The 17,486-nt window shown below is 38.0% G+C and overlaps 1 protein-coding gene across 1 annotated transcript in view; it reads right to left on the bottom strand.

Moving 5' to 3' along the window:
- LOC139745091 (uncharacterized) overlaps positions 1-17,486 on the bottom strand; it is a 102,595-nt gene that overhangs the window by 17,735 nt on the left and 67,374 nt on the right. The window contains exon 5 of the mRNA XM_071655515.1: positions 6,394-6,501. Within this exon, the coding sequence (XP_071511616.1) occupies positions 6,394-6,501 (108 nt within the window). The remainder of the gene's footprint in view (positions 1-6,393; positions 6,502-17,486) is intronic.

The raw sequence follows: 17,486 nt of genomic DNA on the forward strand, positions 1-17,486 counted from the left end.
GTTGTCTTAATGGTACCATGTATTACTGGGAAAACCTTGAAGATAAGACAGAGACAACCTTTGTTGATTTCAGGGGAGCAAAATATTGACCCATCTGAGAATTCAAGAGCAGTGATTAGGCAGCCCAACATATTTGAATAAATGCTTATCTGGTAGAGGCCATGGCATTTGTTATGTTTACTCGACAATGAGCTTTATACCTTTCCTTGCCAGTACTTCCAACGGAAACACAAACAATACAACATCCCGAAACTTGTATTTTTCTCTTGGTTTTCTTCTGTTCTTATTGATGACTGATCTTATTTTTTGGTTAAAGGTGCACCTCAGTTTTTATCTACAGATACACACACACACAAAAAAACCCAACTGATTCTTTGTAGGCTGCATCTAGTTCAAATTGATGAAACAGTCACGTATATAGTATGTCATATGATATAATCCTTCTGCGATGAAGATTTTGAAGGAAAATCTCTGAAAAAATAATGGCTCATCAACTGTGATGCTCCACTACTTGATTATTGGAAACAACACCTTGCACTAAAGACTGAAAAAATACTAGTATTATTCACAGAAATCAGATCCTCCCCCCTCTTCATTCTGTTTTTGTCTGTTTTTTTCTGTCGGATGATGATAAAAACTACTCTCCTTGAAATACGATTGTACTACAAAATTACAAAAAGACTGAGCAGTAGACTGAGTAAACATAACATTTAAATTTGGGGAATTCACAGCAAAATTTGAAAACCTTGCAATTCTGTATACGGGAAGACTTAGTTATTCCTAGTTTGATTGCGTGCATTAGAAAGCTGAGCATGAAATCTTCCAGAGGCTCATAAGTTGAGCAAACATGTTTTTGTGCAAGGGATGATCCAAGCCTCTGAGGCAAAAATTGTCCATGTTCCTGCAATATTTGTTTTTGTGCCAGGGATTCATAGGGAAAATCATAAAATCAAGCAATCACGGAGGAGACAAGAGAAAACATGTCTATCGCTGTTCCATCACATACAATGCAAAGGTCATGTCGCAGTGGCCAAACTTGGAATGACCGCATTTCCTTTCAAAGACCCTGAAACCATGAACCCATCAGACGCCTGTTTGATTCAAATGCTCTCCCAATTTTCTGCCAACAATGCAATTCTTCCTACGAAATTTAGATTTCTTTTAAAGAGAGATATTGCTTTCTAGATCAAAGTCAATGCCACCCCCATACATCCGCTGAATTTTCTGAGGTCAACGTTACAGTGCCACAGACTCTTTTGTTTGTGTCTGTGCTTCATCATTTTTAATGATCTGTCATGCTATTTGTTATAAAATCCCTTAGACAAACTAACCCTCATTTGCTAAACAATGTTTGTTACGCTGAAGTCAGACAATTTAAGTATTGGGTGGTTGAAGGGATCACAAGGTCATTGAAAGTCCAGTGGTAATACTCTTATAAATGTACATGGAGAAACTTTTGATATGATTTCTTAAGGTAAACTACACACTGTTTCAAAAAGGCCAGAAAAATACCGAGTCAAAAGATACAGAGAATCTTCACAATTCATTCCCAATCCCACGGGTGGTTTCACTAGTTTTTAGCACACAGCTTGTCTGTCAACAAAAGATCTCTTGAAATTATTGCACTTAGTAAAATGAGAGGACACGCAAAAAGAGGGTTTCTATCCTTCACATGTGTCTTTACTGAAAAGGGACTGACATTCTCAAGGAAGTATTCATATCTTAAAAGAATGATTTTGTTCCGTGTGAGGAGATTCATTCCAAAAACTTGAGATTCTTTTGATTACTTCTACTTTTTATTAGAATTACAACAAAAAAAATGATAAAACTCACTAATGCAAGCTGATCCCTATCTGTCAAGTCCACACTAATGTATCCACAAGCATTCATAGTACACATTTGATATAAAAACTCTGCCATCTTTGTGAGTTTTGTTTTGTTTTGTTTTTTCTTGAAGTGTGCAACTTTATAGATGATGGTTAACAGTGACTTGCAAATGCCCACTTTGCGATCTGTGACTCGTAGAAAACATGAATTCCAGTGGGGGTTCCGCAAAAACTCCATCAATCCTAAGGGAAACTGTGTCGGGAATCAAAATTGAATTTGAGAGTTTAAGAACAATGACAACAACAACAATTAACAACAAGAACCAGGAAACCTTTGTGGAATAATCGGTGTGGAAGACCTGAATATGAGTCGTCGGGGCGAAGGACGAAAAACAAACATGGCTGGCTGACTCATGTGATGACCAGAGACCGTGAGAGGAGGAGGCTCGGGAGAAATGTCAAGGTTTCCGGACAGCATGACGAGGAGGATGATAAGCGGTGAGCAACCAGTCATCATGTTTTGATCACCCTGACCTCCTTCCTCTATCAAACCGTAGATCATGAAGGCGATAAGGCAGGCTGAATAACAAAGTCATCATTTGCTAGTTTGCCACTACAAAGTGTTTACTGGTATCTGACACAGTTGCCCCTTTTTGGTCCCGTCTTTATGCTATATATCTACTCAAACGTCCCATAATTGAAAGAAGTAAAAGAGCAATTAAGAAATATTGAACAGGGGCAAACGGCCTTTTGGAGTTCTTATTTTTTTCTGTCTGTCTGTATAGAAGGAATGAAATCTATTTTTACCCAAAGCACTTTCCTCAAACAAACAAGGAGCTGACGACGGAAGAATGATCACACATTCCTAAAAATATTTGTGTTTGTGCATCACAAAAATTTATTTATAGAGAATGTATTGATTTTTTTCTTTTTTGGTCAAAAGCAAATCATGTGACTCTGTTCATTTGTTTACTTATGTACAAAAGTACAAAATATTCAAAATACAATCAAAGGCAAATATTTTGATATCCTCTGACATATGTTATTTTTATTAAAAAAATCACTGAATTGAAAGCTTCAGAGAAATGATGCTCTCTAAACTGTAAAAAGCAAAGCTACAAATGGAAATACAGATTATCTTTCCTGTGCGGTGCCTAAATATTTTACATTTACACCCCTTTTATGCAATCTTTGCTTTTTTCCTTTCTAACTTCTGCATACACTGCAGTGGAAGACATAACCCCTGTCTTGACTGAAAACAGTCTGATCTCAGACAAGGCTTATCTACAGTGTTGTAAAAAGTACTTGGTAACTTATTTACTAAATCCCCAAATATGTAGCGAGTCTAATTTTTTTTTTTTGCGAATCCGGGTCTTCCCGACAATTTCGGGATTGGTTTAATACATGATCGTAGAGTACGGCAATAAATTGAGACACATGCATGGGCAAGTCACATTCATATCTAGATCAGCGTTAATAATGTCTCGCATTCCTGAATTCGCAAATAGTATCTAACTCGCGATATTCACGAATATAACATCCTCCTGAAATAAACTGCATGTACAACACCCAACTCACGATATTCGATATTCGCAAAAAATAAGAACCTCATGAAATATATGGCATATACAGTAGTTCCCATGGGATTCTTTAGACTTCATATGCAACAGACCCGACCAGACCTTCTTCCCCACCCCACCCCCCACGGTACCAATTTTTAAAGAGTTTAGTATTATTCTCAACTAATGATTATACAGGCAATTCCCTTTATAATGAAGTCCTCCAGACTTATAATTTTCTTTCTATTATATCAAAATTACAAAATAGCCAAACAAATTAAGTATATAAAGATACACAGAAAATAATTCTCTCACCTGAGTTTTTACTTTGTTGTAATGAAATCTTGTTACGACCATGTTCCTTGTGACAGGTAATTCCTGTATATATTCATATGTATCTCTGTTATAGATATCATTGAAAGCAATGTGCATAATTGGGAAACTCTTCTCATTAATATTCGACAAGGTATGAAGAGCCCCATTTGGTCTGACATTTCTCATCTTACCCCACAGGAGACCGCTCTCTCTCGCGTGAACCTGCCATCCTGTTACGCCGAATTTTGCATTGGACAACACTAACCGAGGCAGATGCGCGTGAGATGTGAGCACACTCATGGAACAGACATTTGCGAAATGGCTTCCAGAGTGATCATTCCATCCGGTCTGAAAGCAAGATGAAGACGCTCCATCAAGTTTTGGTGCATCCACGAATCAGCAGCATCTGTCAATGTGTTTCACGGTCCCTCTCCCGTCAGAAAAATGTTTAGTTTCGATCTGGCTGCTGCAAAAACACACCCTGAAGAGTAGACGTGCGTGTGTGTGTGTGTGTGTGTGTGTGTGTGTGTGTGTGTGTGTGTGTGTGTGTGTGTGCGTATGCATGACCTACAGAACAAAGAGAACTGTCTTTAAAACACTGAAAGGATTGATATCCATTTAACCCTTTAGCCACTGAAGATTCGGTATATAATGGCTGATGGTTCACTGGAAGGTACAGCAATATTGCTCTCATTTTGACAATTTTCTAAATGATGTAAAATAGCTCACTGCATGTTTATTTTTGTCTTCTATATTACGTTATGTTTATTTGAAAGCCTATTAAGACTGTACAACTAAAGAGAATGGTGTGTCACAAAAGTTAACTATGACATACTTTTGATGACTTTTGACCTCTTTCAAATTACATAATTATATATTCTATACGAATTAAAAAAAAATTGTAGAGTAAAAACTAGTAAAAATATGGACAGGCGGTTTCGGGCATGCAGTGACTAATAGATTAATTCCTAAACTTAACTTCATCACTGCTCTGCAGCACAAGTAAACATTACACTGTCATGCTGTATTCATGCTTTAACCTTGAATTGCTCTACTTCTATGCAGGTCTCGTAGCAGCCCATGTGGGCAGGGGAAAAATACGAAAGAATGTTTTCTGGCCGACTGAGACCGACTCTCTCGGAGCAAACAAAAGAAATTTCACTTCGTCTCGTCCTTGCTTCGTGACCTTTTTTTCCAGCGAGACAAGACAAAGAATGCAAGGGAAAGCAATTTTGACTAAAGTAGCCTCCATTTTGTATTCATGATGGAACCCATTCAGCAAAGTCTCTCTCTTTCTTGGATGATCCTAAAAGGGAGCATAAATCAAGTCAGACAGATCCTGCACTTCGATGCTAAAAAGGATATATATATCAAAAGCAGATACTACCAGGTATCCTGTTAATCACTAAGGTAATTCAAATGTGCATATTGAAGCACACATTAAAAGAGGTGACCTTGAAGCAACGGTTTGTTTTCCCCTCCTATTTTGTCAATCTGGAGTTGTCAGTTTGTTCAGCTTATATACAAAATATCAGCAATAGAATGAATAAAACAAGAAAAATGGGACCTTTGGTATGGTATAATTACCTCATACCCACTTAATATGCACATCAATTCAATAAATATGTGTCAAACATCAAAGTCTGTGTAGTCATATAATCACATAGTCCTATAATCTCAATTTCATTCCTAACCTAGGAACATGTGACATATCAGTGTCATTCTCATTGCAAAAATGTCAAAATTTTGGTCGCTATCGGGGTCGCCTCTTTTAATTCAGAGTACTCAATGTGAAAAATGTCAAAACTTGGGTCGCGAATATTTGCAAAGAGCTGATCTGCACACATACATGCTTAATAGTACGCTTACTAAGTCAAAATCGTAATTAAATAAGTGCAGCATGCCACAGCTGGTAAAGGTAGTAAGGAGCAATATGTGCAGTGCATTGTAGGATACACAATTTTGACAATCTACGGTCATCATTCCCACTGTATGACCTCACATCTATCTGCAAAAAAAAAAATAAATCGCAAAGGGAAGTCCAATTTGGATTGTGACCCAAATCTCGAAAAATAAAGTGTTATTTCTGTTCACACTATAAAAATGTCTAAATTTGGTCCTGCTTGCAACACAAAATGACACACATTGAGAACAGTAATATCTACACAAGGCTGTCATACTTGAAGCATTATACCCATCAATTGTCTCAAGAATATGCCCCCCCCCCCAAAAAAAAAAAAGTGGAGCTTAGTGCGTACTCTGCCTACCAGAATAAAAATAACATTATTACAATGTAAACAATGGTAAAAATTTGAATAATTACACAGTACCCACTGCATGCTATAAGGATTAGAACCAACACTTGCTGCCGGGCGGAAGCTCAGTGGTCTTGTGGAGATGACGCCTGTCTGGAGATCAGGAGGTCGCAGGTTCGAATCCTGCTTGAGTACGTACACTCTTGATTTTTTTATCATGGCTACTACTATAACACTGATCAATTCAGTGCTTATTTACGTCGATGCAGGGCAATTTGTCAATCAGTTGCAAAGCAATGATACTGTTTGAAAATGATTGCAGCAAGAAGAATATAAAGAAGTGGATGATGAGGAAGAGGAGGAGGAGGAGGAGGAGGAGGAGGAAATGAAATGGGATGGAAGGCATAATTTCATTCCAAACATTAAAATAGGACTCACATTCTTTTCCTCCAGCTTGTTGATTTCAAACTTGGTGTCGAGGAGTTTCTGGCTGAGTGTTAACACCTCCCGATTCAGGGCCTGCTTCTCCTTCTCGTAGGCAGCAGCCTGCAGTCAACGTGAGAAAAGGTAACAGAGAACACAAAAATTGAGTGACATATACTAATTTTGCCTGCTGGCTTTAATCAGATCACAGACAATTTTCCTGATGGTTTTCTTCAATATCTTGCATTATGATGAAACCCTAAAAGAAGCTGTTAATATTGGGGTGCAGTATGTAATGAATTGGAAGAGATAGAATTTGACAGCTAAAGGCGGGCTTGTTTGTGTGTACATGTATGTGTGTAGTATGCCTGGATAAGCTGTGTGTATTGAGATATGAGTGGGCGTGCTTATAGGTGTTTGCATGTGTGTTGTGCGTATAATGTGCATTGTTTGTGTTTGTGTTTTGTGTTTTGTGTCATATTCTGTGTGCATGGTATAAGTATTCCACAAATTTACATCAAGGACATAAGTGCATGTATGAATCCAACTGTTCCCAGTCTGTATTTGGGCCTTTAATGTCTTGATGTAACTACATGTATTTGTGTATATTGCTATTTGTTGTGTGTACATGTGCAGTGTTTTGTTTTGTTTGAGTGTGTTTGTGTGTGTGTGTGTGTGTGTTGTGTATTTGTGTAGTGTGTAGCTGTGTTCATGTGTATCATGATACATATTCACATCTGTAAAGATACCAGTGTACACCTTCCTCTAATGCCTTGTCTGTATGTACCTAATGTGTATTTATAATATTTTGATATTTTCAAAGTCATTTTTATTACCAAAAAAGACATGACTAAAGAACTTCCTTTCAAAGACCAATGAAATTGCATGAATAATATTTCATAAGCAATAAAATGTGAACAAATATTTACACTAATGATTGCAGCAAAAGCATGAAAATGCCATAAAAATGACAGAAAACATATTTATGCCAATGTTCAACATAATGACACACAAATATCAATACATCAAAAAAAAGCACATATATATTTGAATCAATGTATATTCCACTGTTACAAATCATATGATGAGAAATAATACAAATGTAAAATTTGCATGAGAAGGTGTAGCATTTAAACTTTCTGATTTTAATGTAGGCTGCTATGCAGTTCCTACGGATTTCTAATGGCACACAAACAAAAGGTCTTGCAAAACTGACAAATTCTATCTTTACAAGACAAATCACTTGATGAAAATATTTGAATGAAACACACGATCCATCCAGTGGCTCCTGTCCAACCATGTCAGCACAGTGTGGACTACAGTGTGGGTGCAGTAACACAACACCACAGCTGTTTATAAGAGTCGGCTGTCACACAAAGGAAAGGGGAGACACGAACGCGTCTTGTTGGGGGGGACAATTGCACCACATAATAAATGGGAGGCAAATAGATTCGGAAATTCGGCACTGGCCGGGACACAGGCCGAGAATCTGCACGGGAGGGCGGTGTTTGATTGCGCCCGGGTCAATGCACGCCCGTGCCACCCGAGGCAGAAAGTGCATGGAGGACACATGCAGCCAATGTGCTGACTAAATGCTCTCCATGACTGCAACATGGAAAGCCACCGTCGCCCCTGCCCGTCTCCACGGCGACCACTCCACAGATGCCTAATTATGGTTGGATGGGGAAAAAACGTCAACCCTTGGCGTTGCCATTGCAGGAGCCTCCAACACACTACGAGACACGTCTGTCTGCCAGCGCACTCAACTTAGCCCAGAAATGTTAGCCTGATTACAATTCTGGATTGCTCGTGCTGTACATACGTGCGTCCTCTGACCAAAACACCCAAATGGGATTTTTCATCACTCAGGAACAGCCTAACACAGCAACATTCAATCACTATGTTGGTAATGTCCTCTGATTTAATGACAGTTCAGGTAGGGAAAAAATTGATGATACTTCAATAAGGTTATTCTCTTGATTATTTTTTTTTTGTCCCTTCATTAGTATGGGGTTAAAAGTATTACTAGTCTCATCAGTCCACTTATCTGATGACATAAGACATTTTTTTTTGGGGGGGGGGATAGATAGTTTTACACGGAATGTAGCTGCTCGTTTGCCTACAGATTTGTGGAAATTGGTCACTAAAGACTTTTATCATGTACAACCTTTAATCCAATCACCTTGTTTTCACTGAGCAAAAAAAAAAAAAAAAAAAGATTCACACCATATAAGCCATGGTTGTTCATGCTTCAGCCATGATTTCAAATGCTTCTGGATTGCATACAAATCACTGTTCACTAATCGTACACAGAGTCATGTCTGTAACACATGACAGTATAGGGACTCATATATGGCGTTTCATCAAACTGCATACCTGCGCATATGATGCAAAATTCATATATTTAACTCTCTCTGTACTATAGGGAAATTGCTTGTGTGTGATGTCAATGGCATTTTGAGGCAGCGAACCTCAGAGGGTTAACAATAAAACTGAATGCATTGATTTGATGGCCGTTCAACCAAATCAGGAGGCAATATTACACTCAGGGCCGGAGCTCCTTCCTCCTCAATCCATCCTTTGGAAAATTGCTACCTTTTTACGTCTTAGTGAGAGTGATCGTACGGCAGCAATCCATACCCACAGCGAATTTCATTCCTGAAATGCAGCCGCTTTTCCTTCCCAGTGCCCTCTTCGATCTACTTCCAATTTCTGGTACACCTGCCAATCGTTATCATATGACACACTTAGTGGTCTCCTGTCTGTCAGTACCACCCTCTGTATTTTTCAAATAGACATTACTGGTAGGCTGCCATATAATGCTCCACTCACTAACACCACAATAAAAATTTCACTGTGGTTTTTGCACAGTAGTAAGAAAAAGATGAAACAACAACAATAGCATGTGAGGTGAATAAATTAGCCAAGCCCCTCCCACCGTGCATCATGAAAGTCTGTGCGCCATGCAGAATGAAGCTAATTACTGCTGATGCACTTCTTGCTCTAGTGTACATCATCACTGATTGCATACCAATCACTGTACATGCATTCCCTATGGTCATATCTCTAAAACCTGACAATTTAGGAGCTTAAATCCTAATGCTAGCATTAGGCCTACAGTAGCAAGACCGCTGACCATGTCAATGACATGCCATACTCTTCTACACTCTGTGGTTATTCCTATAGCAATAATGCACATTGTGTCTTTGGCATCTATAATGCACAGACTACTAATGCACTTTAACTCTTTAGGTGCCATGGTGGAAACCCCCTTAGTGCCACATTATTCTGAAACACCAACATAGTCATGCTTTGAGAAAATATTGTTTTTCCAATCTATGTAACTGTTATAGATTTATGTTGAATTGGACATGCAGTGAGCAAAGTTGTAGAGAAAATGCCAAGCTTTGCTTTGATATAAATTGTATGACAACTCTATGATTGTTTTTCTTTCAAATGCCCAGTAGCTACATTACTGTAACGGCATGACTTTCGCACACAAAACAGAAACTTAGAATTTATACACAAATCTGGTTGGGAACACTGCTTCGATCATCACATAGAATGCAAGCTTTATATGAGAGGAATGGAATTGCGAAAAACGCTTTCATCGTACTGTGGCATTTGGCGATTTATCAATCGGTTTGGGCGGGTTTGTGCCTTTGAGCAGAATATGCTCAGTTGGCATGCCATCGAATGGTTCGGGCGTGCGAACGTGGCACATAAAGGGTTAAGAAAGCAAATCCAAAGAGGATGATCAAACTCAGGCTGAATTTCATGCTGTACCTGACTTCACAAGTAATATTGTTGCCATTCAGCCAAACAAAATATCAGTTCAATGATCATTGCCACACATCAAGTAGATTTCCATTGCAACATCTGAACTGTTCACCTTGCACGTATGAGTCAAGATAGACACAATTGCAACAGATATCAATTATCCTTTCTCTCTCTCTGAAATGTAACAAAAGCATTTTGTGCCAAACTCTGACATCTCAGAATGCCTAAGCATGATTCATTCATGCATGGGAACTTTACAGAGTACCCTATTCAAGCCATTTTCAGATGCGGCATTCATCAAATTGGGTAGCTCCACAATATTTCATATACTGGTAATCAATTCTGCAACTGATATGGAGCATGAACGATTCTTTTGGATGAGAGAATTCTTAAGATTTAAGAGTTACCGTAAGACAAAAGAAATAATATCACTCAAAAAGTGAATTTCAAAACATTATCTCAATTATACTTCTCTACTTTCCGAAAAATGTATGACTGCATGCCCATATACTGAAGATCACTTTCCTGATTTGTAGTTTAAATGAAAGAAACAATATCACTCAAAAAATAAATGAATTGTGGATGTATCTCAATGATATATCTCTACTTTCCAAAGTATCTGTGCCCAGAAAAATAGAAGATCACTTTCCTGATTTGTAGAAGCCAAAGTGTGAAGGCTCATGTGTGTGATATATACAGAAAAAGACTGACAAGTAACCTGGATTTCCCTGCTTACAAACAAATCCCTTGAGCATATATTATCCTCTTAAGGACAAGTATGACAGGCTCCCTCCACAAAGCAGTCAAAAAATAAGCAGCTTACCTACCTATGCATATTTATGTCACATAATCTTATCAGTCATGTCCTGCTTTACAAGCTCATTTCATGACACCAAGCAGTATACTAAAAAAGAAGAAATATCTGAATATTTGCACTGAAAATATCTGAAAGGTAATTGCAGCCTTAGTACTTGTCATCAAATAAGCTTACTCTGTTTCTACGGCATTGTAGCTTGATTATCTTTCACACACATTCTCACTAAGCAAAAACAAAGCAGCAAATGAAGAATTTGATTGCAAAATGGACTAAGCACCATTCGTAATATTTTAAAGTAAGTCCATGATCAGATAAATCAAGATAAAACATTTTCCAGTGATACCTCCCTTTTAACGAAACAAGGAATGTTCTTGAAGTCGTGATTAAAGATATCCCAAATTTCTTATTTTCTTTGTTTTTAGCAGCTTTAATCGCAATTATCTAATTTTAAGAAGAATGGAGTTAACTCCTTTTGCAATCAAACTCTTCAAATATTCTTCAGTTTAGCCGAGTTTGGCATGATGAAGCAACTTAACTTGCTTAAATATGATATTTCACATCAGCTATCAACCCTAAGTGGTTTGGTAATGAAATCCGATGCATGTTTTTGCCATGCCACTGGTCATCTACAGAAGAAAAAAAAAATTGAAGAAATCAGTACGGCAAACCACAACAAGTCTCACTGCCTTTAAAAGCATACAAATGCTGATAATCCCTCGGTCCATATTGGACATTAATACTTCTATTCCTCTGAGACTTCCAGAAAACTAAGGGTGATGGTAGACTAACAAAATAAAGTAGATGTTTTGCGTGATATCCTCTTGTTTGTAAAAGAATTGTGGTATGCCTTGAAGCTAAAGCACTACACACAGTGACAAGGTTGTTTGCGGAAAGAGTCAGGTTAGTTCAGAAGATAACAGATAGAATTACTCTAATTGCAAAAAACATTGGGAAAGTTTAAAATGATAACCTTGAACTCAAGCAACTTATTTGCCCTCTTATGTGAACATGAACTACAATGACACTTACGCAAGTGAAAAATTTTCAAATACTACCAAGGCAAAACTTGTGATTTGCACAGCTCATATCAGATTAGCAAGTTCTTGCTTGGGTTGATAAGCAAAACATTAAAACACTCCATAAAATAGTTTTACCTACTGATGTCACAGCTTGATAATCTTGTCAGAGGAAACTGACATTTTGAAGCTGATCTTTACCAGCAATCATCTGATGAGCTATCATCTTTGTATTTCTTCTGCTGAGGCTCAGTGGTTAAGACCATAGACTATCAATCACAAGGTCTCTGATTCAAGTCCCCTGGCTGAAGCAGCTGTGCCCCTAGGCAAGGCACTTTATCCTAATTACCCACCACTTTGAGGGGACTTCAAGACATCAGTCCAGTGGTTGCTTGGCAACAAGCATTCAATGCTTCCTTTTGGGTCACATGAAACAAACTGATTTAAGTCAGGTTCTGGATTTGGCAAATTGTGGAAGGAAACCTCCTGAATTCATAGCTATCAAGAATATTAATCTTTGTCACTTGAAATAAGTTACACTGAACTTCATATCCTCTCACATCATATTAAAGGACAAGTCCACCTTCATATACATAAGGATTGAGAGAATGCAGCAATATTAGTAGAACACATCAGTGAAAGTTTGAGGAAAATTGGACAATCCATTCAAAGTGATGAATTTTTTAAGTATCTGCGCAGTCACTTCTGGATGAGAAAACTACTGCAGTGTATGATGTCACATGCGTACAACGATATATGGAAAATAAAAAGAGAATTTCACAAAACTTTACTTTTTTAATAAAGTGCACATCTCTTCGACTTATTACTGACGTATGTTAAGGGTAATATTATTCCCCCTGCCTTCTGAAAGAGAGAAGTCAAGTGTTCTTTAGTAATGCGAGAAAAATGGAAATATGTTGAATTTTCTTTATTCTTTCTTTATATCGTTGTACTCATGTGACATCACAAGCTATAGTTGTCATTTCATCTAGCCGTGACTGTGCAGAAAGTTAAAAAATTCATAACATTTGAACGGATTGTCAGATTTTCCTCAAACTCTCACTGATGTGTTCTACTAATATTGCTGCATTCACTCAATCCACATGTCTATGAAGGTGAACTTGTCCTTTAACTGCTGAAGGAGTATTACATAATTTTATCTACTTCATCATTCAAATGTAATAGTTTGTGACAAATCTGCATGGCAAGTTAGGAAATAAAATAGCTTCTGTAATGCCAGTATGAGACAAACTAGCTTTATTTGATAAGACATGCACCTTAGTTTCAAAGACATTTGTTTTAGTCTCTATGTAACTGAAATATCATGTTATCAGGTGGTGTATCTATCACTTTTAAGGTATTTACTCTTATTCTAATTTCTATGTGTTTACAACACAAACTGAAAACTAAATGAGAAGACAATAAGTTGGCAACATGTAAACCTGTTCTCTTATCTATCAGAAACGTTGCCATCACAAAAATCTGGTTCAAAATTATTGAAAGCCCTCTAACCTACTTAAAAATCTGACGATATTTCAATAACATCCCCACAGTGTGGCATATACATGCGGCTACATGAGATATACTCATCCACGGCCAAAAACCTGGTCACCAGCGGATCACGAGACCAGCAACAGGCCCCGGTAACTCCTCCGGCAGTTATCTGATAGTTTCCAGAATGTTTACGAGTTCAGCCTTCCATGATGGCACCTCAAAGCTACATGCATTGTACGAGAATTGGTGCGCAAAAGATAAACAAGCTCCGAACATCCTGGACGAAATTGAATACCCGTTAGTATAGCAACGTGTGATATACGACAGAAGCCATTTCCTGTCCTAGGTACAATAAAGAGCATTTTAAGATGCATGACACACTTTCCACGCAGTACACATATCTACATCTTTCATATTCCTCTCCACTGGTCCCATCATCGACAGAAATCTGTAAACTCATTTCAACTCTTAAGAAACACCTGTTTCAACTTGCTTTGCCATCTTCAGTATTATTATCATCATTATAGTAATTTATATTGCCTGCAGTGATGTAACATCAGGTAATATAATTCCAAAATTTGACTGGCTGCCAACAGGGACAGTTTGAATTAATGTGAATCTATGCAGACCGTTATATTATAAAAAATATTGCCTTGTCTATCATTCTGACATTACATGACAGTCCCTTGGGACTTATATTTTTCCCTTGAGACAATATTTTCCCTCAGCGTAGAGTGTTTCAGAAAAATATAATCTCTTAGAGTAAATATAACTCCTGTGCAATGTCAAGTGTCTTATTACACCTTTAGAAAAGCAATATCTGTATAATATAAACACTTAAATCTAGATTAAAACGTCATGAAAAAAATAAGGAATACCTATGATTTTCCACCCCTTGCTGGCTTCTCCTGCCCTTACCCCCCCCCCCCAGTTTGCAGGCACAAACACTTATTGATCGTAAAGGAGTCTGCGCCAAGACTACTACATGCGCCACTGGCACAGTCCCATAGGCCCTGTGTTGTGTTGTAGAGGCTGCAGTGCCAGTGGTGCATGTAGTAGTCCTGGCACACGTAGACTCCTTTACGACCAACAAGGTTTTGTGCCTGCAAACTACTTCCCCTCCCCCCCCCCCCCCCCACCCACCTCCACTGATCAGTCAGGCAACCACCAACACTTCACACACACACAAAACAAAACAAAAATTGAGAGCGAAGCATTGGAAGAAGCCTACACTAACGCCTTCATCCTAGGCTAGAGTAGGACTTTATATTTATGCAAAGTTTCACATACAAAAGAAAAAAAAAACTTTCTACAGCTAAAATAAACTGTAACAGTTTTAACCAATGTAAGATGTTTGTATCATCTCATTGCACCATTTGAATTTGGGTATTTAAAATATTATAAAAAAAAACTGGAGAAAACCCCCTCAGTATATCCTGTATTGCATGCTCCATTTTTAATCTTCCCCACCTCCTTCCTCTCCCCCTTTCCACCCCTCAACCCCCCTCAAAAAAAATGCATACACCAAAACATGTTACTATCTACCTTAGATAAAGCAAGGCTGTAAGTTTGTGTCACGGAAATCCAGTCTCTGTAAGAGACTACAGATGGGGCCTTTATGCAGGATGTCACTTTTCTTCATGGCAGGTATAATTCCACCCATGAGTACACATTCAAGCTATTCCCTAGCAAGCCACCCATCCCCCCCCCCACCTTACCACAGACAGGATATACCTATGTACCTCCATGCCGTAGAGCAGTGTCTCGGCACTCATGGGTTTATGCATGAACAGAGCGGATGAAGACTGACGTTCTGTCTGCTGCATCAATCTATTGACTTCATGCTTCACAAGATTTCTCTGGTCCTTGCGATGAAAGCTCGTTTTCTGTTGTGCTACGAGTTTGTTTGTTAGTTTGTTGGTTGGCTTCTTTGTTTCTTTGCGCATATATATGTCTGTGCAGAGTGTGTAGGCTAAGTTTCAAACTCCCCTGCATTCTTTTTCTGTACTGCCTATTCCCTGCCACGTGGATACGACGCACCGACGTCGTAGGTTTCCTTTTATAGCAGATGTGCACATTCGCTGGGCTGACGTGAGGCCCGTTTTAAGTAGCAGTGTCTGTGTACATTTAACGTTGATGGTCACATGACCTTTAGCAAACTGCTCCCTCTAACTACAAACAGGTCCCATAAACGTAGTGGATAAGCACAGCATAGAGCAGAATACAGAGCAGACATTGGCTACTCGTAGAAGGTTAAAAATGCCTCTCCCGTCTCACTTCCTACTTTATCGGCCTCTTCCGCGGCACCGTGATGGATATGTCAGCGCTCTGTGCATGCACGCGGCACGACCGGTCGTATCATTATCAGATTGAGATGACATTCTCAAACGGTAAATCCGGCTAGAGTAATTTGGCCCTGGCCGACACCCACCTGTATATCGCCCGTACATTGTCAGTGAAAACTGATATTCATTTGATTCATGACCTTCACAGGTTGCTCACTCAATGGGGAACATCAGCCCTTTTTTCATACAACGGGGGAAAATATTTCCTACATTAATATTCATCGTAAATATACTTTTTTTTTCACTCACATGAAAGTCTACTCTGCCATGAAATCTCTCGTGATGATATCTTGGAAAAGATTAAGATTTTTTGGTGTTTTCTTTGAATGAAAATAGTTTGCTTTCAAATTTAAAACTGTCTTTGTCCACCATGTCCAATTTTCTTTGATATTTTCCTGAGATCTCAATATGCTACTTGGAAGTAAAGTGCTTTGAGCTCTTCTCTTTTTAATCAAAATCCTTCTCTGGAAATGACAAAACAGAGTTTCTTCATATCTTATTACTTCTTGAGGCAGCTGTCATTCAACACGTGGGGGGGGGGGTGGGCAGACATTATTATCTCTACATCAAATCTTACCTTCAGAAATAGTTAATAAGTCATCTTTTATAATTCTAACGTTGCCAAAGTCACCTCAATGCCTAAAAACCACTTGTAAATATGTAAAAGGACAATAGAACTACATCAGCCAAACAGAAATCCTAACAGCTGAGGTTGCTATGACAATTCTGCAATAATTAAGAAAGTAATACAGGCTTCTAGATGACAACGGAAGCCCTTGCCCTCATTGTAAGAAATGAAAGACACCAAGGGTACCAGAAGGGAAGAACAAAGGTCTGATAAGTTTATATGTAAAAATTCTACTTGGCAAGACTGAATTCCAATCCAAGCTTTGACTCTGAAGACAACTTTTCTCTGAGTCATTTCACCTGCACTTCATGGTTTTATCATTTATATGGTGATATTTTCTAGCATACTTTTAACTTTTAAAAAAATCTTATGTGTAAGTTAATGTACTTTAATTTGAATATAAATGTGTCAATGGAACCACATTATAAGCTGCGCCTCTTGGTGTCCGTGACCATCATTCATTTATTGTCATTTAAACATGCATGTACAGCTGTACTACAATTTGATTACCACATCAAATTGTCATTCAAAACTGCCCACATTGCTTTGTATTAAATTCATGAATGACTGGATGAATAAATTAAATTTAATTGAACTGATATAAGATGTTGTTTCCTCAAAGGAAATATCTCATTTTCAGCATTTCACCTCCCAACAATGTTTCATATCATTTTCATCTTGTGTTGAACAACTGCATTCATTATTTGCAATTTTGAGCAATTTGAGAGGGAATTAAAAATTTTCCTTACTAAAACATACAAAGACCTCTACCATCATCAATCTAATACAACAAAAGCTGAAGAGAATGCTTACTTATTCTCTTGCAATATACTGCCTTTGATAGGCTAGTGTTCTCTGTTTATTCACTTAAACAATATTTTGACATGTTATTGACAAAATAATTTAAGCACAGCCACATCACAACAAAATTACCCCTATACCCTACATAATTTCATATATGGTGGTTTTAAACTATTGATACAATAATGATAAAATTAATTTAAGCGTTATTCTATTACTAAAGTATT

This window comes from Diadema antillarum, unplaced genomic scaffold, assembly GCF_040938485.1.
Source record: "Diadema antillarum isolate AM-2024a unplaced genomic scaffold, OU_Dant_1.0 scf00000036, whole genome shotgun sequence".
In the NCBI taxonomy this organism is placed as follows: Eukaryota; Metazoa; Echinodermata; class Echinoidea; order Diadematoida; family Diadematidae; genus Diadema; species Diadema antillarum.